Source organism: Hippoglossus stenolepis, chromosome 12, assembly GCF_022539355.2.
Source record: "Hippoglossus stenolepis isolate QCI-W04-F060 chromosome 12, HSTE1.2, whole genome shotgun sequence".
Lineage (NCBI taxonomy): Eukaryota > Metazoa > Chordata > Actinopteri > Pleuronectiformes > Pleuronectidae > Hippoglossus > Hippoglossus stenolepis.
The window spans coordinates 23336333-23359101 of NC_061494.1; the positions used below are offsets into that span (position 1 = coordinate 23336333).

The following is a 22769-nucleotide window of genomic DNA, read 5'->3' on the forward strand; positions in this document are numbered from 1 at the left end:
GTGTTGTCCATCTGCAGGCCGTTCAGGGACTAGACCGTAGGGAGGAGGTACTTTGTGACTTTCACACATGTAGACGTTATGTATTCGCAAATAGCTATAACCACAAAGAAAGCTCACCTTGCTCTTACGCTGGCTGGCCTGAAGGGGGCGATGCTGATGGCGGCGCATCATCACGGCCTCATCTGGAGACACGCACCCTCGGTTGGGCAGTTTGCCGAAACCGTTGCCGTGGCTTCCGCCGTTGCCGAAGACATCTCGGGACGTCGACACGTTCGCTGCCATCGCATGGTGTGAGGCTGCGGGGGCTTTGGGGCACCTCACGAAGGCGATGTCGATGGAGGAATCCGAGGAGGCCGACGAGCACTGGTCGAACATAGAGACGTCGTGGAGGGACCTGCCGTCCTCTTCGTAGAGGCTCTCCATCCCCGGGGGGTCTGGAGGCAGGAGGAACTCCCCGAGAGCATCGGCCAGAGCAGAGCCGGGTTGAACCTGACGGAAGTCTGCAGGTCTGGAGGGAAGATGATGCTGACACGACATGGAGCGCTCAGTCGACTCGCTCTCTGGGATACTGCCGAGACCTGAAAGGCCAAAAGTTGGTTGACTGAGTCCCTGAAGGTGCGATTGTTCCAAAAGCAACACAATTACAAAGGGTGTAAGTGGGTTGTTGTGTGAAGGCGTGAAAAGCTTGATATCATTGAGGGGTAGAATAAAAACACACAATTTCATAAAGTGTCTCACTCATTTGTTATTGGAACTATTCGTCTGATGGAAGATAAAAGAAAGATTTAAAGACAAATCCTATTTTACACTGATTTCTGAAATACATTTATTTTCAAACATACTGATGCAAGATTTGCTAAATGTATTTTAATCCAACAGAACCCACAACAGGAAGCTTGTGTTCTAATCGTCAACAGACCCGTGGGCTTGTGGTTCCGTGAGTCCAGGCCAGGGTTGAAGAACGGGAGCTGGGACGGCCACTCCGAGTCGTAACAGTGAGAGTCGGGGTCCCGATCCCAGTCCTGGAAACGGTGGGACTGCATCTGCTCCAGGAGGCGCTGTTTGCTGTGCTTCACCTGGTTCGCATGTTCTCTGCTCCGGAGAGAAGATTCACAATCAAGCAGATTCAGAATGTAAAGACGAGTGGAGACCCAGTTGATGTATGGGATTCAAAAACATAGAAGCAGTAATAATTTAGAGATCTGTGTCTGTCAGGTAGTTTTTCTGCCCCCAAGTGGCCACATTGATAAGTTTCAAAGCACAGATCGAGTCCTGGAGGAGCAGCTGATCTGCAGGATGAATACTCACAGCATGGCGCTGCTGCAGGGGTACGGCGAGCCCATGTTGTTGTTTTTAATTCCACTCTCTACTGTCATCAACAGCTGTTTCATGGTCGACCTGCAGGGGGCACAAGGTGCAAACGCTCAGGGTTCAACGTCTGGTGTTGCCTCTGAAGCAGGCGTGTGATGAAGCTACTGTAACTCTGACCTCTTCACCTCCTCGCGGTTGAGCAGCAGCAGCTCCTGGTTGTGCTGGAGCAGGTGGTGGTACTGAGCGGTGAAGGTCCGGAACTGCTGGATGCTCACCAGCAGCAGGTAGTAGTCTGGGTGCTCAGCATCAGTCTGCCTCAGCAGCCCCTGCACACACACAGACACACACACACAGACACACACACACAGAGAGACACACACACACACACAGTAAGCATGATTATACAAAAACAACTACAAACGACACTTGGTGGAAAGATTCAATCTGGATCAGAGAAGAACAAATACAATGTGTGTGTGTGTGTGTGTGTGTGTGTGTGTGTGTGTGTGTGTGTGTGTGTGTGTGTGTGTGTGTGTGTGTGTGTGTGTGTGTGTTGTATCCCACCTGCAGCAGCAGGTACTCTGGGATCCTCTGAACCGGCTGGAGGAGCAGAGTGTGGAGGGAGGGTTTGGATTCGTCACCCATTATGTCGCTCTGAAAGGAGCAGGGCCGGTTAGAATAAAGCTAAAATACAGCAACACAATAAAATGATCATCATGATCACATCTTTCCTGACTTGTCCTGACTTGTGTCACTCTCTCTGGTTTTACCTCCAGCAGGGCAGAAGATTTCATGGAGCTGGATGCGAGCATGGTGACGACGGTCAAACAGTCTGGGAGCTCCTTCAGGTAGGACACGTAGAAATCCAAGAAGTCGCTCTGCAGAGGAAACACAGAGACGTGTGTTTACGTGTGTTCATGCATCATCATCCACACACGTCTTCCTCCTCCTCTGTTTACTGACAGAGAAACGAGCTTTAACTCAACTTCCAGCTGCTACTCAAGTTAAAACTAAACAATTTACTTGACATCCTTTGATAGAAATATTGTAAAAACACTGAGCTTTATCTGTCTTTCACCCAGTGAGTGATAACGTTCTGCTGTTATCTTTTTAAATAGCTGTTCTTACTAATTACTGCATTTCCTCTGAGTCAGTAACAGCTGATCAGCGACACGTTGGCTTTAACACGATATTCTCGTTAGTTCCTGTGTATTGTGTCGGCTTGAGGCTTTCAGCAGCAGCACTCGATATCACAGTAAAACCTTTGTGACATTCAGGAAAAGCTTTTTATTTCCTTAAATATTCACATTGGTCAAGAATATTGTTACCGCACTTGCAGTGTTGGATAAAGTTTTCTTTGTCAGTTGATAATACTGACTGAGTTCACTTTCTTTCTTTCTTGCACAGGAATTTGACATTTCATCTAATGTCCGTCACGGCTGCCAATGTGATTCTGATTCATTATAAATGGAGAGTCACGAGGCCGCCCCCTGTGACCCGTTCACATGAACAGTCCTGGAACAGCACGGAGAGCTTTGGATTTATGAATCGAGGAGGACGCAGGTTCAGGGCTTTCATGTCTTGTTGAAAAATATGATATAAGACTACGTTAGAAAATGTTAAAGATGGTGGTAAAATGGAAAAACACCAGTAAGACTTGTTCTCTCTCGTGGTTGTTACACATTTCATGACGCAGTGTGACTCTGTGTGTACCTCCGTGCTGGTCAGCCTCATGAACACATCCCCCATGATGCCTTGCCACTGGCACTTCAGCACTCGTTCCTGGAGAGTGTGGAGCAGCTCCAGATGCTGCTGGATGAGAAACCTCAGGGAGCTGGGAAACGGACTAGAGACAAGAAAGGGAGGAGAATCATTTCACAGAATATTTACTTAACTGCAGAGATCGTTTGTAAAGATGGACGACGTGAAAGTGAAGCCAAGTCATGTTGATCGCCCCCTGATGGCTGGTGGCAGTATAGGTCCGAATCAAAGTATGTGCCAAATAAACTTTTCCCAGTTAAGTTTGATTAGTTTGGTCTTAATTGGATATGAATGTCTTGATTGACAGCTGACTTCATTTTTGTACAGTCTCTGCTTTATTGTATAAACAAAGAACAAGTGAAAACACACAAGGATAATTATGAATTAAACATGTTCTTCCTTTGTAGAAAAATCACCCAAGACACCAAATGAGAAAAAGCATGTTTTTGGAGACTTGATGTTGTGTATTTTTCTCCACTTTTTCATTTAATATAGCAGTTTTCTAATTGTTTAAATACATTTATAATTACTTGGTTTTAATGTGACATTGCCGTGGAAAAATAAAAAGTAAAAGATTCATTTTCCGCTCTCGCAGCCGCCTGGCGTGTGGAAGTAAACTCAAACAACCTCGGCTCCGTGTTCGTGTTCCGTGTTAAACCCTCTGACTAATCACTGTGCCATCGTATGTGACAAACATCTGGCAGCGGCTAAATCGAGTTTAAACAAATGCAATCATTTGCAAATACCATTCGACCCAGTTGTACCTTTCCGTGTGTGCGTCAGGTCGTCGTGACCACGTGGTGCTGGAGCTGAGCGGTGATCACATTACAGTGGGTTCAACAGAGCATCCTCTCTGTCTCACTGGTGTTTATAACCTGCTGGAATTTGATTTGTTCATTTCCTGCTCCGCTCTCGCTGTCAGCTCTCAAATTAGATCAGCAGCCGCTCCTGGAATAAATACTGTGTGTGTCTGTGTGTGTTTGTGTGTTTGTGGGTAAAACAATTGTAGTCTGTGATATTTGTTGAGTTCCTGGCTCAAAGCATTCGATAACTTTTCTACGTCAGATAAAGTCGTTGATGTCTGCTTCTGATTCTGTGTCTCCACGGCTCGTCCACTAACCAGAAGGTCGGTGGTTCGATCCCTGTCACATTCAGTCTGCGCTCCGAGGGATCTTTGGACAAGATACAAGATACAGTGTGGTCTCACCGCTTGTCCTTGGGGGCGATGGGCTCCGACCCGTTGAAGGAGATGTTGGCCTTCAGTAACAGAGACAAGTGGGAGACGTAGACTCTCTCTGACTCCAGCAGCTCCAGAGCGGCTCTCTGCCTCTTATCTGCTCACACAGGGACACACACAGGTTTCATCTCAAACTGCAACAGCATCACACATCTGTCATATACTGTGTAGATATATATATATATAAATATAATCTGTCTCCACATCTGTAATATATATCCTACTGGGTTCAGTGGGACTGGTGAGGGCGTCTGTGTCGTCTCTGCTCGTCTTCCTCTCTCCCCATGATGGACAACCTCTCTGCAGCTGCGCCTCCTGCTCAAAGGCTGCAACACACACACACACACACACACACACACACACACACACACACACACACACACACACACACACACACACACACACACACACACACAGGTGAGTATGTCTCTCCCTCACTTCACCTCCCTATCCTTTAGTTTTACAGTGTAGACTTGAAACTATGACCACACTTTACTTTAGATGTTTATTATTTACAACCAGTGTATAATTATTTAATTCATGGTTTATAAAAGAAATATAATATAGTCGTAAGTTAATGTTTGTCAACAACTATAAGGAGGCTGACGTATAAATACACAATGAACGATAGCATAGTACCACAGTTGCATAAAACGTATTTGTAAGTATAATATAATATATAGTATTTAATTTATTTAATTGCCGACAAATACTGCATATTAAGAAACATTAATGTTACTGCATAAAAACTTTAAATATGTGTATTTAAAGTAAAGTGTTAGAGACACACACACACACACAGACACACACACACACACACACACACACACACACACACACACACACACACACCCTCCCTCACACACACACTCACTCCTGTGTGGACGTGTTGCTCCTCTGGGACGACCCACCATGTGGCAGGCTGGAAAAGAAGTGTTGGAAAACGCTGAGCTCTGATTGGCCGGACACACAGATGTGTTCGTCCCCCGTGAGCACATCTGCCTTTGAGCTCTTTCTGCAGAGTGGAAAGAACAGAACAAGAGGACAACACAGATTTACAAAGTTACATAACAAAACTGCACCTTGCTCAAGGGCATTTAAACAGTATCACTAGACACTGTATTGATTATTGTACTTCATCAAATGAACAGAAAGTAAAAGTGAAGAGTGACAGATACTAACTCTTACCTGTGTGGAACGGAAATGATGTCACCGCTGTTCTCCGTCTGCAGCTGTTCCATCTTCTTCTGAACCTCCCTCTGTCGGCCGGAAACGTCCTTAATGTGGAACAGAGCCACATTCAGCTCCTCCTGCAAATACATCGGATTACGAGGAACTGCGTTAGTGTAACGTCATGTTTTGCTTTTTCATGACGTAAGTGAAACTCATTAGGAGGGAAATCCTCTGGGATCCAGAGCAGAGGCATCATGTGGTCAAATACATCTCTGTACGTTCATGGTCTTCATCACCTTGAAAGTGTTGAGTGAGTTCTTCAGGCCCATGATCTTGTCGTCCACGTCGGTCTGATGCGCCTGCAGCTTCTCCTCCAGGCCGTGGTCCCTCTGGTGCAGGTCATGCAGCTCCGTCAGAGCGGCGTGGAGCCCCTCGCGCAGCTCGGCCACCAGGCCCTGCAGCTGCATCACAAGACCAACACGTCATGTTTTCATCGCACGTTTGGGACTGTGACGCTGGCCTCAGATCAGAGGAGGAGATGTGCATAAGAGAAGTTCAGTCTCCCTCCATCATCTGTTCTGTGAATCCTTTGAGCGTCATGAGGAGCCGGAGCCGATCAGCTTTTACAAGTACTTCAAATCAGATTGTTTATTCTATTATGTTTATTTAACATTAAAAATTCTGCATTTTAATAAACTATTCAGGGGATAATTCACAATAGTGATATTATATTTATTTTTGGTCACCTACTTTTATTATAATTGCAAATATCTTATTTGCAAAAGTCAAATTAAATGATTTGTTTTTGTTGTTAAACTGTGACCCTCTTATTTTACATATTTTGTGTTGCTATATAAAACTATGTTAAGTTTATTTCTCTTGACCAGATACATATCAAATGTACAGATCTAATGAATTTAAAAGCGACTCGATGAGGCGACTGTTCTCTGAGGAAAATATGTATCTGTGCTCCCTTCACCACTGCCATTATCATCTTCTTCATCTTCTTCATCTTCTCCCTAATAATCAATAAGCGCTGCATTCTTCATCCACCACCCGTCCCTCTGCCGTTCCCATCCTGGGTGTTCGCATTCATATGAGCTGATTGAATTTATTCTACAGGGATAACTGAATCAGCTCATGGGAACATAACATGATGGGTTAAGCGGCTCCCCCTATCTTCCTCCATCTCTCTTCCTCTCTTCCTCCATCTCTCTTCCTCTCTTCCTCTCTTCCTCTCTTCCTCTCTCTCCTCTCTCCCTCTCTCCCTCCCTCCCTCTCTCCCTCTCTCCCTCTCTCCCTCTCTTCCTCTCTTCCTCTCTCTCCCTCTCTCTCTCTCTCTTCCTCTCTTCCTCTCTCCCTCTCTCCCTCTCTTCCTCTCTTCCTCTCTTCCTCTCTCTCTCTCTCCCTCTCTCCCTCTCTGGGTCTCTCAGTCATGTGAAAGGCATCAGGCAGCCGACTGAATGGAGCGTCTGTCCTGTTCGCCTCCTGCTCTGCCTCCTCTCCGATGCTATCAGCGCTCGACGGTGTTACTGTACGTCTGCGCACCTCGGGGCTGCAGATCCACTACATGGTTAATTCTTTATGGATATCAATAACAAATCATAACATCGTTATGTTATTATGTTGGATACAGATTTAGCCAATGTAGTGGTTTCTTTTGAATGAGACAGTTCATGAGGACAAAGTGTTGTGTGGTTAATACGAGAGACACATTTATAATAATAAGACACATTCAGAACACGATCTGAAAACTGTCACGTTTCTTTTCTGAGAGGTTTTTCCTGCTACGACAGCCAGTGGGTTGAACTGGTTGAACTGGGATCAGAGTCCTCGGCTCACGTTCAGTGAATCCTGCATCAAAAACACATCGGTTTGATGCTTTGACCTGAAAAACCTCACGCAGGGATCCTGAAGCATTTGTTCGTACTGCGTCAGTCTCATGTCCTGTTGTGATCAAACGTCATGAGACCCATGAGACGTGAAACTAGTCCTCATGAGACATGTCTCACACAAAACGCACAATGATGAGAGGAGGAGCTTCGATGCTACATGTTCTCTTCTGTCCTCTAAACTGATTTCCAGTCTGCATTGGCTGAAACTATTTGGCTTTGGATTTATTTTTAAATTTTTATCGGATATCATGATTTTACCTGATTCTAGTTCTTGCAATTATTTGTATGGGTGGTCATGCTTGAATTTCTATGACTGTGTTTTTATTTTTATAAATGTTTTTATTTCTATGTGTTTTTACTTGTGGGTTGAATTATTATTATTATTACAATTAAGTGGTTTCGTTCCCACAGTGCTTTGTATTCTTCAGAAACATCTGAATACATTTCTATTTTGAATCAACAGTCTTGTATTATAATGTTTTAGCTTCAGGATACGACATCATCAATCCCCCCCATGTTATTATGTAAAACGCCTGAGGTGCAGTCGGTCTGATCTTTAAAGTCGTGCATGTCGGCCGCTGGTCATCAGTCGTCTGTACAGACCGGACAGCTGGTCACATGACCTGACCTTTGACCTCTCGGTGACTTCTGACCCTGACTGCTGCAGGGTTTGACTGACAGGAGACGTGTTGGATTAAGTATTAAAGTATTAACAGTAAAGAAAAGTCATCCTGGTAAAGTGACGGTCACCTGAGCGATCTCCAGGTTCGGCTCCTCCACAGTCTCGTCTTTATCTACAAAAAACAAACAGAGCTCAGTTACACCCCCACGTAGACAATAATTCACTTTAATGAAAACCTTGATTTATTCTATTTTTAATAACACAGTGCAATGTAATGCTTACCATGCAATTGTCCTGTGCCACTGCACTTTATCGTTCTTTCTCTATTCGTACTGTAATAAAATGTGTTTATTATGTACTTATCACATTTCATGTTTTATTTAATTACATTTTATTGCTTATTCTATTTTCTACTTTCACTTGCTCTTTAGTATCTCATCTCAACAAGGTATTAATCTAATCTCATCAGCCGCAGTATATATATTAAAATACACTCACACCAACAATACACAATACAGGCTTTGCAATTAAATCTTGTCTTTTTGGATTCGCTGTTGTTCATGTTTTTTTTATGAGGGCAGAGTAATAAGTCTGCGGTGGCTGGCGTGTGTCTGAGATAAACACATTTGCAGCAGAGCTCATGACAAATATTTTATGCCACAGAAGTCAAGGGGGTGGACTGTGAGGTTGTTGAGCAGTCATGTGAAAGTGCTCCACGCTTCTTCTCAGAAACACCATGTGTAGCATCAGAAAAACAGCCTGCAACCACACGCACCATCTCCTCTGCTCGTACATCAGTTCTCCTGTGGCGTTGTGGTAACTGCAGGTCCGTGAACGTCCTGTTCCCTGTTCCCTGTGAACAGCAGCTCGGGGAAGCGTCGCCTGACGGACTCACGTATTCTCTGTAGCTGCAGGAGCGTGTTGCTGCTCAAGTTTATGAAATGGTCGGAGTGTTGGAGGGAAAGTGCTCCGCGAGGATTTACAAGATTTATGATGTTTCTTCACAGTTAACTGGTTGTGTTAAAGCACAAAGCTGCTGTTTATTGTGTGGAAATGTCGCTGGAAAGCTGCTGTCAAGGTTGACGAGGGTCCCTCCACAGACTTTATATAAAAAGGGGTCCTCGGAAATATGTGGCTTATCAACATATATTATCATGCATAATTAACAAGGCACGCTAGACACAATGTGCCACGTCTGTGCTGTGCAACATTTCCAAACTGTGAGAGAGCAAAGGAAGGAACAGACAAAGGAGTCTTTCTTCCGTCTGCAGGACACGACGGTTTGACAAATTTCCTCTGACGACTTTGGTTTGTGCTGTTGGCCTCAGTTGTTACAGGCCGAGAGCCACGGAGCCAGAGAGACGTCAGACGATCAGACAGAGAGGGAAACTAGAGGCAGGACACTGATGACGACTCGACCGGCGTATTGATCAGGTATATGTTCACTGCTAGGTAACATTTGTTATACGAGATGCCAACAATTGTTTACCATAAATCAGCAGCTTCATTAAAAGTAGTCTGATGTTCCACAGATTTCTAACGTGGAGAAAGTTTCCTCCTTCACTCCCTGAGCGTCTGTTCTCTGTGACTCTGCTGAGTGGGTTCCATCTCCTGTGAGAAGAACTGACTGAGAGTCAGCTTCAACTGTCACAATCAGCTCCAGGTGAAGAGTGAAGCTGAACTGAGATCAGTTAAAAACACTCTGAAGTTATTAAAAACCAGAGTTTATCTCCAATATTCAGCAGGAAACTGTTAAAATATGAAGAGTTCTGAACAGTTTGGTGGATTTGTTCCAGCAGCAGCTCCTCTGGTTCAGGAAGCAGAGGATCATGGGTAACATCCACCCCAAAGTTGATGTTACCCATGATCGTCTCCACCTGAAAACCACTTAATCAACACAGAGCCCAAAATAATGAACCCATCACCTGTGACTGCAGGGGGCGCTGCTGCTCAGTAAAAGTTACCTGGTGTTGCTTTAAAGTAAAACAAGACATTTTCTCTTTTCAGAGCCAGAAAACCACGGATTTAATTTAGTGGAGCTGGTTCCAGGGTCGTATTCGCTCATTGACTCACCGTCACTGTTCATGATTGTGTGAGTCAAAATGTCTGATGTGAAAAAGATCCGTTTGTCCACAACTCCTCAAATATCAATTTCATTATCAGCCACATAATTCAGCATCAGTCAGACTTTATTTTCTGATGCATGTTTTTCTCCTGCTCTCCGGCTCCATCACTGAAAATGGAAAGATCCAGATGTGTCATGATAACGAGTCCTGTGAGCTGTTGACTCGTGTTGTGCTACAACACCTTGAAGGAGAAGTTCAAACAACCCAACAGGATGAACTTATGAGGAGGACACGACACTATGGCAGCGTGATTATGCAGTGGATGAACTAATCAAATTATATTATCCGATCGGATTTAGAAATAAGGAAATACTCGTGATTGTAGCCGAGGATCAGCGCGTTATCATCAATCTACGGAATTTGATGAGCTGTTGCTGTGAATTTGATCTTTTCAGAAGAATTAAACAGAGCAATGTTGGATGAGGTGACGGCTTTGGTGCGTCGTCACCTGATGTTCCATGACTCACCTCCTGGATAATGCTCGACTAGTCATACTGGGACAAATCCCAGTGGGCCACTGGTTAACAGAAAATCCATTAAGTCTTTACCAGCATGAGAGCGACGGTGTGGCTCACAACCAATCGGCAAATTAATCAATTAATGGAAGAGACAAATGAATTAGCTACGACTATAATTAACAGTTGCAGTTCCAGAAAATCACAGAACTGCCCAAAAGTTGTGTGGCACCTGTTTTACCTTCTGACACGCCCTCCGTCATTTCTTCTGTTTTTCCATTTTCCATGTTTAAGTCCGCTCTGGTCCAATCCCGTTCCCTGCTGTCCATGTCTGACGTCCTTGTCCCGCTCAGGAAGACTCCGGCCTGCTCCTCCTTCGCCGCCTTCCCCTCCTCTGAACAACCCTGTCCTTTGCTGTGATCACTGACTTTCTCTCCTCCGAAGCATGTGAGTCCTATGATTTCCTCTCCGCACAAACAGAGCCTTGTCTTCGCAGAGTTGAGGGACACAAGAGGAAGATCAGGGGGGGGGGGAGAGAGAGACGTTTGTTCATCATGCAGTCACATACTGTTGCTAACTCATTAGATTGAAGGAGGCGTGACAGGCGGGCGATGAAGTGATGGACACAGCAGCTCTGATCAGGGGGAAATGAATTCAATGCTCCTGTTCACGTTGTCGCTGAGCAGGTATCTGCACTTCTTACTTGAGCTGTCGTTCAAAAGGTCAGCAGTGTGAGGACGGATAAATCAGCCTCTTCACTGCAAGGACACACACTGTGATCCCCATGTGTGTCCTTCTTTTCTATGGCGTCTCTTCAAGTGGACGTCAGAGGTCAACGGGTCAGCAGCTCAAACACCCTCTGGACATGGGATTCTCCAGGAGAAGGACATTTACTCACAACTCCAACAACACAACCAAATGCTCACTGGCCGTCACGCTGGATGACTTTTAAGAACATTTAAACATTATTTGTGAAGTCAGACAAACAGTTGTGGCTCAGAAGTGTCTGGGAAACTGGAAATCTGTCTGTCTGCTCCTCCTGTGTCTCCGTCTCTTTGTGTCCTCTGTCCAAAGCCTGAAGACAAACGGCTAAGCATCATGTAACTCTGTGGTTACATGTGAGTGTATATGAGGACAATGAACTGCCCGTTCGTCGCCGCACAAAAACAAAACAAGACTTCTTAAAAAGTTTAAAAGATCAAGTGTTATTCATCTTCTGTTATATACATATTTATACTTTGACAGTCAGATCACTATCAGTGTTTATGTGCAGAGTAAATAATGCTGAAAAAATGTTTCTTTAAATTTGTACGTGAAAAACTTTGTTTGTTTTCTTAAAGTTCTTGTGGTATTTGTTTTTTCTTATTATTAATGCTGATTTCTAATAAAGTTTATGGTCTTTCCACAAGTGTCTTTAACTAAGATATTTGATAAGTTCATACCATTAATGTATTTTATCTTTTTTATTCTGCTCTTTTTAATCTTTTGCGTACATTTTCATTTTCAGTTTTGAACTTGTCCTTGTTCTTCCGTCTGTGTAGTCTTTGAATCTACCCGTGTGTATGAAAGACAAACTCTTTGTGACACTGCTGTAGCCAACTGTCACTTTTAAATACAATAACTTTAATTAATATTGCTTAAATACTTTTTGATAGTTTTATTGGTATTTTCTACTTTTACCAGTAAAGTATGAACAACTAATTCACCTTCAGCATCTCATGAATAACATTAAAATATGTGTTTTTATGATTAATATTGATTATTATCTTAATAATGTATTATTCATATTGATTTCTACATTAAGACTTTATTATTCATATCGAATATTGACATGATACTTTATTATTAATATGTATTATTAACATAATCCTTTATTATCAATGTTGATTATTATTAATATTTGATTATTTCCTTGTCTGAACCAGGGTTTTAATCCAGGATGTATTTCCGGTATGGTGTGACGTCAGTGGGCAGGTGGTGCGCTCAGCTGACAGGAGGGAGGGGCTAGCAGTTAGCTGTTAGCTGTTAGCTGTTGTTAGCTCCGGGTGCTCAGTGTGTGTGGTCCCTGTAGATCTCAGGGATTCAAACCCTCAGTGCAACATGTCTCGGTTCAGCTCGGACGTGGAGGACGAGCAGGACACCCCGCTGCTCCACCGGGGACACGAGGACAAAGTGCACAGAGGTAAGAACCGCTAGCTCCTCAGCTCTGGTGCTAACCCTCATATGTAGCATGTAGCTTCGTAAACATATGTTTCAACCCTGCGCTGTTTCTAACGTGTCATCGAGAAGAACTAGTTCAACTTCCAGCAGCCGTGGGTTTACACAGAGAGACGTTCATGACAACAACACAATAACAACAACAACAACAATAACAACAACAACAACAACACAACACGAGCACTGACTGAGAAGAGCCACTGTGTTTATCTACAATAACAATGAACACAGGGAGATTCAAGGAAATTCATTTAAAATAAAAAGCACAACTCATCCAGTGAATTAAGAGTAACACAACTGGTTGTGTTGCAGGGAAAACAAACTCACATTAAAACACTCGAAAATCATTAAAACTTTTTATATTATAACTTCAACAAAAGGTCCATCGTGGATCGTGGTGGTAAAAGTTTGAAGAAGTTTAAGATGAATTCTGTTTTGAGGAAGCAAACTTCTCACAATTTAAAAAGTGAAGTAAAAGTTGCAACATCACATTTCTAATGATATGCATGCATTCAGAATCTTCTGCAAATAGAATCACTAAACTATTACAAGTAAACGTGCTTATCGTGCAGATTGAGCCAGTGTTGTGTTGTTTAATAATTAATTATATGTGTGTTAATATACAAGTGGTGCTCAGTGGGGTAGTTGTTCAAGGTGGAGATCAATTTGAACTATTATAGTTATATGTTTTTTGTTTAATAACTTAATCTAAATATGTGTATGTGTATGTAGTAGAAGGAAGTTCCATCTAAAATGTAACAGAGTAGAGCATAAAGGATTTTTTAAAGTAGCGTTAAATGCTTTCTCAAGAAAGTACTTAAACACAGTACAAGTACTTTAACACATAACACAAATTATACCATAAATTAATAGATCATTAATTTACAAAAAGCTTTTCTTGAACGGTTCATTGTCCTGTTTCCAAAGGAAGATGTAAAAAAAAGTCTTTTATTGGCACCGGCCACGTTCATCCTGTTTTACATCCTCCAGTCACGAGTTGAGGGACAGAGCTGGGAGAGTCTCTTTATCTTTTATGAGTTTCAAGTTTTTATTTGTCCTATGCAAGTGAACACAGGGTCAACAGTACGATGGAAGCAGTTAGACAAGAGGAAACTGGTCGGCTCAGCAGTGGGAACTTTACATAACGACTTATCAGCAAGCAGTTCCACACGATGTCAAATCCACAGACTTTCTCAGGCACTAAATGTTACTCATGAAAATAGCCTGGAGAAGAGATGACAAATACACAAGTGAAGAACTGAAACGACTAAAAGAAATGTTTTTCTGCTTGAATAACGAACAAATCATTTATTTCCAAAAGCTTTTGATGTTGAAAATAACCACGTTTCCTTTTATCTAATTTAAAGACTTGCTCAGTATTATCTAACATGTTATCTCATCTCTCTCTCTCTCTCTGCAGCTCCAGTGTGCTGCTCCTCCCGCTATGGCCTGGCCCTGCTCTCCTCCTACGGCTTCTTTGTGGTCTATTCCCTGAGGGTGAACCTCAGCGTGGCGATGGTGGACATGCTCAACAACACCCATCAGGCCGACGCCAACCACAGCGGCACAGTGTGTCCGGCTCATGCCAACCCTGCACGGCCCAAACACAACCACACGGTGAGCGCGAGCGCGACGGAGTCACAACATGTGATTCTATCACCAGCAGCGGTTAAGATGAGTCACTGTTCCCTCAGAGCTGCTATGGTTTAATCCCACTTGAGAGAATTTCCTTCATACGTGCAGAAACAACAACGCTAGTGGAAACTGAGCAGCAGCGTCAATGAAGGGCTTTAAAATGACCTTTTGGAAAACAATGAGTAACACTGCGACCACGTTTAACCAAAGCATGTCAGAGTTTAATGAATCAAGAGGCTTGACGTCATAATCAGAAGTTTGTCAGTTTCAGAAAAAATGATCCAGGGGACAATAACATTCTGGTTTGTGTCTGTTAGAGGATTTAAGGGCTTTAAAAAAAGATAGAAACTTTCAAACTTTCGATCGTGCTTCATCGTTGTCAACCTCGCTCCCGACAGGCCAGCGTGTACGACTGGGACTCGGAGACGCAGGGCTGGATTCTGGGCTCCTTCTTCTACGGCTACATCCTGACTCAGATCCCTGGCGGCTACCTGGCAGGCCGCTACGGACCCAAGTGGCTGATGGGCTTCGGAATCCTGGGAACCGTGTTTTTTACACTGCTCACCCCTGTGGCTGCCGACTTGGGTGCAAGCTATCTCATCGCCGTCAGGGTGCTGGAGGGGGTCGGAGAGGTAGGAGAAGTGGAAATGATTCCTGCACAGCTGTTGTTTGTACCATCAACATAAGCTGTATTGTCGCTGTATGTGAAATTAGCTTTATTTAATAAAATTATTGGTATTAAACTGTTAAGACAGCCAGACCTATGAATACAGAGATAGTTTGTTTCCACCTATAATCAGATGATTGGTCGTACGTGTGTCCTCCTTCCCTTCATGTGCTTGTTCTTCTTCAGGGAGTCACGTTTCCTGCAATGTACACCATGTGGGCAGCGTGGGCTCCGCCGCTGGAGAGGAGCCGGCTGCTCACCATCTCCTACATTGGTAAGACCAAGCAGACAGTGGGACAACAATGGCGATACAGTCACAAATGTTCATATGCATATAAAACAGATGCTTTTTGAGCTCATACAACAAATTACAAAACTGTGATTCACAGCTGTTTGTATGTTCTCCTCCATCCTCAGGAGCCCAGCTGGGGACGGTGATATCTCTTCCTCTGTCTGGTGAAATCTGCTTCTACCTCGACTGGACCTACGTCTTCTACGTGTTTGGTAAGTCTGCTGGGGGGGGGTCCAGGTCCAGTCGGGCATGAGCCAGCTGCTTTGAAGGAGAAATCCACCATGTCTGCATAAACCACATGCAGATGTTTTGTAATTCTCTAAGGAGCAGTGATGGACTAACCTTCCTCAATCTGATAACGTCTGATTTAAATGTACTGTAGAGTGCTGCCTTCAGTTACTTAGCACATGGCCCAGACACATTTTGTTGTTTGCCCAATTTTCATAGTGTTCTTTCAAAATGAGGGATTTAAACTTAAAAGTAATGAGAACTTCACATCTTAGCAACACTTACAACACTATATTTATGAAGAAAAAGTTTCCAAATTATGTTTTTAACCTTTTCTGATTGTAAATACACAATACACATTTTTGCACATTTCTCCTTCCTCTACCGACAACGTGTCACATTTCAGACGAGCAGTTTCAGCGTCTGGACCTTTGTTCCTCTTACGTCTGTGGAAATAATGATTTAGTAAAGAAATGTGCTGACAGATGGATTCTCTGAAGAAGTCTTGTTTACTTGTCTGAACTGATTTAACCCATCTACATCTCAAGCCACTCAACACACACACACAAAAGTTGCAGTACTGCATTTAAAATGATATTAATTATAAATGATATGCAGATTGAGCCTGTGTTGTATTGTTTACTTAAAACACTGTTTTTTGTATTAAAGCTAAACCTAAATAAATGTAGTAGAGTACATTGTAGTATTGTAAATTATACATATATGTAAATTAATCATGAAGACCTTTAACATCATTATACCATAAATAACAATCATTAATTTACAAAAAGCTTTTCTGAAACAGTCCATTGTGCTGTTTCCAGAGGTAAATGGAAAGAGTCTTTTACTGGCACGTCCTCATTCATCCTGTTCTACATCCTCCAGTCACGAGTTGAGTTTACATCCTCGGTGGGTTTGACTCGATTAGAAGTAATAAGTTGCTCGGTTCAGTTTCAGGAAACAGAAACCCAGTGTTTTCTGATGTGTTGCTGACACGTGATGGAGGATTTAATCAACGCAGGCCATCGAGCTTCACATGTAGATTAAGAAGTCCTTTGTTCCTCCAGGTGCTAACGGTCTGGTGTGGTTCATCTTGTGGGCTTTTCTCGCCTTCGACAGTCCGAACACTCACCCACGGATCTCAGAGCGGGAGAGACTCTACATCACCAACTCACTCAAGAACGAGGTATCGCCAGAAACCAGACAACATTTAAGAACTGAGAACCGGGTGCAGGTCCGGTTTTCTGTCCGAACCCGTGTGAGCCAGAGACAAACCGACCCAAGCTCGATGTTTCCTGAATTATAGACACATCCAGTGTAAGAAGTTAATTCGACTTAATCCCTGAACCTGGAAATCATTTAAGTTTTTTGGTCAGGTATCCAAACACTGTTTTTCATAAAGAGTCATGATCGGAAAACTGAATAAAGATGTTCCAGTGCAGTTTACTTAATTCGATTTATATTATTATTACACAAGAGACAAATTAGATTTGATTATTTGTGTGTATTTAGCTGCTGTTGTGTAATTGTAGATTATATCTCAGATTGTCGTTGTGATCTCGGATGTGCTTCCGTCTGTGGCAGAGACAGGAGCTGCAGTGTTTGATGCTTTCAGGCGTTTCCGCTCCAGCAGTCCTCTCATAATAATGTTACATAATCTCTTGTGTGTTGCATAAATGTATTCTCTTATCTGTCTTCCTCAGCTGTTCATAACACCTATAATGGATCTGTTTCATTAAGACAATCAGCTGCTTTCAGTTCTCTACATGTTCACACTGACGCAGGATTCAACGTTTTAACCGACGTGTGTCGAGCCTCCGATTCTCCACCAGCTTCTGTGATGTGTGAAAACAATGGGTTCTTAACATGTTAGATAAATGATGGAGGTTATGTAGTTTATTTTATCACTATACTTTACTATAGACTGTGAATATGACTCTAGACACTGATAAACATGGATTATTTAGTATTTTTCTGTCCAGCAGGGGGAGGAAAAGTTAACACTAAATATAAAACCACCAGGTAATGCAGCAGATCGTTTCCATTAATTCAGTCAAACAAAGTCAAACATTTACGTTTACATTCAGTGCAACTTAATTCTACAGCTGGACAAAATTAAGTGATTCTCTTCTCACACAACGTATATAATTAGTATATTAACGTATTAGTTCTTGCAGAAGTGTTTTCAAGTGAGAACTTCCTGATCCACCTGGTCCCTGTGCTCCTCTTCCCTTGTGATCCAGCTGTCCACATCTGCAGGCTACATCCCCTGGAGAGCCATCGTGACCTCCAGGCCGCTGTGGGCCATCGTCGTGGCTCACTTCTCCTACAACTGGACCTTCTACACCCTCCTCACCCTGCTGCCCACCTACATGAACGACATCCTGGGATTCAGCATTCAGCAGGTGAACATAATGTGATCACAGCTTCTTTTCTAGTGTTATTGTTATTAAAGAATTGATCTAAATCAGAGTAATGTGAAGTCCTGATGTGAAAGTTCATCTTTTGTCCTTTGTGCAATACTAAGAATAATGAATGGAACCAAAGTAGTAGACAAGGGACATGAATGATCAAATAAAAACACTTGAATCATAGATTGTTTTTGCATCAAAGAATAAATAATGATTTCTACCTGCTGATGAAATGTGTTAATAATAAATAAATGAACACACAACGTCCCCCACAGAATGGTTTACTCTCCGCTCTGCCCTATCTGGGCTGCGCGGTGTTCGCTGTGCTGAGTGGGCAGATTGCAGATTACCTGCGGGAAACCTGCCGCACCCCCACAGTCACCGTCAGGAAGGTGTTCTCCCTCATCGGTAAGAAGCACCAACGTCCCAGCTGAACCCTGGATTCTGTTGCTCTGACTCCGTCACGTGAGAAGAGATTTTCACAGTGGTTGTTCTGCAGGTATGATCGGGCCGGCCGTGTTCCTGGTGGCAGCGGGTTACACCGGCTGCAACTACGTCCTGGCGATCACCTTCCTCACCATCTCCTCCGCTCTGGGTGGAGTGTCGGCCTCTGGGTTCAACATCAACCACCTGGACATCGCCCCTTCGTGAGAAACTCACTGAAATAAGCTCTGGGAATATTATTTCAGAAATATTCAAATTAATAACTCATAGTGAAAAGACTTGTCTTGCTATTGAATACATTTTTTTTATGTACTTTATATGCATAATCTCAGTTATTAAAAGCAGATCTGTGTAGAACTACTTTCTAAAACACATTAGGAACACTTAGTAAATTGTCTCCTCCAGATGTAGACATACGACATGTATAGTGTTAAAGCTGATATTATACAGTTTACTATCCTGTCAACACGTAGACAATAAATACTTCCGTTGGTTTCGCAGCTGAATTAATCCCATTTAATAATCTGTGTGTTTATCTCCACAGGTATGCTGGAATTCTGCTGGGAATCACAAACACCTTTGCCACCATCCCTGGCATGGTGGGACCAGTCATAGCAAGAGCCCTCACCACAAATGTAGGAATGTAAACTCACAACCTGTCTGGAAACGTCACTGTTTCAAAGCTCGATGATAAATCATCTAAACATGGTGAAGTTTAGGCTAAATGTCCTCAATGGGAAAACAGGACGACGTTAATAATCCAAAAAGCCTTTTAAATTCTGTCTCTACCGAAACATACACTTTTGATCAATGTTTTACTCTTTGGACTCAACGTGAAAGTGACTCAGTTTCTATCCCCAGTTGCACCAGTTACACTTTTTACTTTTCCGTTCTAACCAGTACTGTGCTGCCTCTCCTGTAGAACACCATAGAAGAATGGCAGACGGTCTTTTACATCGCTGCATCCATCAACCTGGTCGGAGCGTCGTTCTACACCGTGTTTGGCCGAGGGACGGTGCAGCCCTGGGCCGTCCACACGTCCCTGCCTCATCACGGAGACTGAGGCGGGAGACGAGCACCGGACTTGGTCGTTTGATGATTACGAATCTCGGACGGACAAATCACAAATCGTAGGTTTATTAAACAGGTAGTAGGGCGGCGCTGCTAATTCGCAAAGCTCAGTAACCGTGAGTAACAGCCTTGATTCTTTTTTCTGTGAACGTGGGTACTGAGGAACCTGCGGTGACAAAAGCAGATTGCACTTTTAGTTCAGCAGAAATGCTCTGGAGACGAAATAACAATTGAGCCAAGTCAAAGAAACACTGTTCATCTCCGAGGCTTCTTAGCACGAGCGTCAGCACTGTTATTAACTAGTTAGATAAGATGATCCTTTATTAGTCCCACTACGGGGACGCGTGCTACAACACAGCAGCAGAGGGGATAATGAAAATATCCACATCTGTAAAGGTCATAAACACAAGGATAATATAAAACATGAGATATACAGTGTCAACAGGAATGATGCTGTGAATTACAGCTTCAACTCGAAAGGTCAGCTAGTGCAGTTTAGACAGTTCAAGCTTGATGAATATATCGTGATGAACAAGCTGTGAAAGGCAAACGATCCCACTTCTGTTACTTCAAATGATTCCACTCAGTTGTTATTTCTGCCTCCAGAGCAGCTCTGCTTGAACTCTTTTACCCCTCTTGAGTTTTATTTGCCAGAGTAAAAGTCAACACTCTTCAGAAGGACGTCTCACACTTTTGCGTGTACAGTTTGGGGTAACACAAAAGCTAGCCACACTACAACCCATAAGTAAGTGCCAGTAATGCCTAGTTCACACTGCATGATTTTCTACTCGCCAACAAATTCTAGAACTCGCCGCCAAAAGCCGAAGATAGAAGCCAAACGGTGGTTCTTCACTTATCTTTACGTGTGAACTCTCAGAAGACGCAGTTCGAGAGTCTTGCCAACACGTCACAAGATGAATTAGCGACAACTGCAGCCAATGACTTAGAAAGTCGTGCAGTCTGAACTTGGCATAAGTGTTTAAACGGTTAAAAATGTTTGCTTTAAAATAACTAACGTGTCATCGCCAACAAGATGGACTCAGAGTGGATAAGGTCTTTTTGTTTTAGATGAAGGCTGCACAGCACAAACACTTTCCGGGGAAAATGCCTTAAAGTGACGCCTCATTAGATTATTTCAAAGCTCTTTGTCTTTAACGAGCGCCTTCGTATATTACTTAAAAATACTTTAAAGTAATATACGAAGGCAACTGGACTTGAGATTCTTCAAGATGTTTTTCCCCTCATGTCTTTTTTAACATTTTTTTTGTATTTACTTACTCAGACGGGGCAGTAAAGGGATTTTATGTGTACAACAGTGTGTGTTGTATTCTCAGGTTGTGCCCCAGGAACCTCTTTGGTAGCAGCCCTGAGTTAATGCCCATGGGAAGTGCTGGTCATGCCTTTCCAGTCTGTAACACTAATAGATGTTAAGCTGCAGGTGCCTCTGTATTCAAAAGGGAAAGAAAGAGGTTCCTGATGGACACAGCCTCGTTTCATTCACAGGATTTTGGGCCAATTCTCAGGTATCTTGTGTCATGCAGGGACTAGAAAGGGAGAAAGTTTATGTTTTACGTCTTGATTCACCACATCGGTGTGTTTTTAAAATCATTTTTAATACCGGATATGTGGAAGCGACCATGGACGTTGTATCAGCTTTATCTGACCAGTTTAATATCATTTTCCCACAAGCTTTTCTCCCTTTTAGGTTTTGACCACAGAGAGAAACATTTAGTCCTCGTGGACGACAAGTAGCACGATCGTCCCATTTCAAGATGGAAATGTCCTTGTGCCTTATTACATTATCTTAAAAGGGATCGGACAGTTCAGGTGTGTGTGTTTTATTGTTTTAATGATTCCTTCTGTTCACTGCTGTTTTCTTACTTCAGTTTTACCTTCATGTTGAGAGTAAAGGGACTTTTTGTATGATATGCTGTATATAAACTACACCAAGTGAAATCAATGTAAACCTTCACCCTGGGAACATTCCAGACAGAATGTCTCAAATCAGTGTCATGTTCTGTAAATACTTCATCATATACAGCTGTGCTTCAATCTCAGGTTGTGTTGGGTTTTTATTTCATTATGTGGCAACTGTCTCCGGGTTTCAGCCAAAGGAACGTCATCTTTCACACCTACTGCTTCAAATACACTTTACACAACTTCTCATTTGGGTTAAAGAACACCAACGTTCCCACTCCCCGTCAGAGTGGAGAGTTTTCAGTGATGTCACACGTCTCGTTTGGGCGTTTCAAGAGAAATATAGAACAAAACCTAACTGTAAATTGCACTTGATTGAAAACAAAGGGTTTAACATTAATAACTAAATGTCTGCAACAGAAGTAAAAGCGTTTAAAGTAAAGAGATAAATATTGTTTAACTCTGCTTCCCTGGACGCATCGAGAACCAGCCACTCTTTCACTCTTCACCCTGATGTTGATCAAACTTATTCACAGATCACACTATTATATATTTCTCTACTTCCACAGACAAATAGGCTCAAAAGCTACGGCTGCAAAGACGTGATCTTACTGAAGGCGGATCGTTGTTAGAAACCTGGAGCTGAGTATGTTTGGAGATAAGACCTACAGAGGCTGAATAGAAACCAACAGACCTGAAGAAGCCTCTTGGACGAGGTGCCGAGTTAACTACGCACACGTGTACTACAACTTATAGTGTTACACGTTTCACTAGTCCGCTATGAAATGTACGGTACGACCAGAAAGCGCCAGTTCAGAACAGACATCCATCACTGCTGCTTGTTGAACTGTGGATAGCTTCACTTCTGTGAAGGTTGTCAGGGTTCAAGCTCCAACTGACGAAGACTGAACAGAGAAACTCTCCCAGTGGGATCTACGGGACTAAACACTGCACATTACTTCTCACACTTTGTGTCAAATGAAAGTGAAAAATTGCGTTTATAAAATATCACTTCTAATAAAGGTTATATCAGAAAAAAACAAACTTATATTTGCACGTTTTGACAAGTTTGATTCAGATACTTCATTGATTCAGAGGAATCCAGAAGCTCACAAAACACAAGAGCAGGAGAATAATATAGATAGAATAGAATATAATGGAATATTAAAGAATAATAAAAAGTCAAAATAGCTCAAGAGTAAGTTAACCAGTGAGATGAAAGTTTACCACGGAGCTGTCACTGAAGGAGTATCATGGAGATACTGACAGTACAGATATTTGAAGTATCCGGTGATAAGAGGAGTATT

The 22769-nt window shown here is 42.8% G+C and overlaps 2 protein-coding genes across 2 annotated transcripts in view; one reads left to right on the plus strand and one right to left on the minus strand.

Annotated features, from left to right (window-relative positions):
- arhgef33 (Rho guanine nucleotide exchange factor (GEF) 33) overlaps positions 1-11082 on the minus strand; it is a 12799-nt gene extending 1717 nt beyond the window's left edge. Inside the window, 15 exon segments of the mRNA XM_047342223.1 lie at positions 1-29; positions 118-578; positions 920-1092; positions 1309-1398; positions 1489-1637; positions 1876-1965; positions 2082-2189; positions 3025-3157; positions 4280-4406; positions 4534-4635; positions 5176-5324; positions 5498-5619; positions 5779-5943; positions 8128-8171; positions 10822-11082. The exon segment at positions 1-29 is cut by the window's left edge and continues 196 nt beyond it. Coding sequence (XP_047198179.1) covers positions 1-29; positions 118-578; positions 920-1092; positions 1309-1398; positions 1489-1637; positions 1876-1965; positions 2082-2189; positions 3025-3157; positions 4280-4406; positions 4534-4635; positions 5176-5324; positions 5498-5619; positions 5779-5943; positions 8128-8171; positions 10822-10909 — 2030 coding nt within the window. The 5' untranslated portion in view covers positions 10910-11082.
- A 1481-nt stretch (positions 11083-12563) lies between these two features.
- On the plus strand, positions 12564-21602 carry slc17a5 (solute carrier family 17 member 5). Its single transcript, XM_035172509.2, has 11 exons — positions 12564-12762; positions 14218-14414; positions 14831-15064; positions 15286-15373; positions 15517-15603; positions 16687-16805; positions 17863-18024; positions 18306-18438; positions 18530-18677; positions 19019-19109; positions 19397-21602. The coding sequence occupies exons 1-11, from the start codon at positions 12681-12683 to the stop codon at positions 19535-19537; spliced, it is 1482 nt and encodes a 493-aa protein (XP_035028400.1). The 5' UTR covers positions 12564-12680; the 3' UTR covers positions 19538-21602.
- Positions 21603-22769: the final 1167 nt, after the last annotated feature.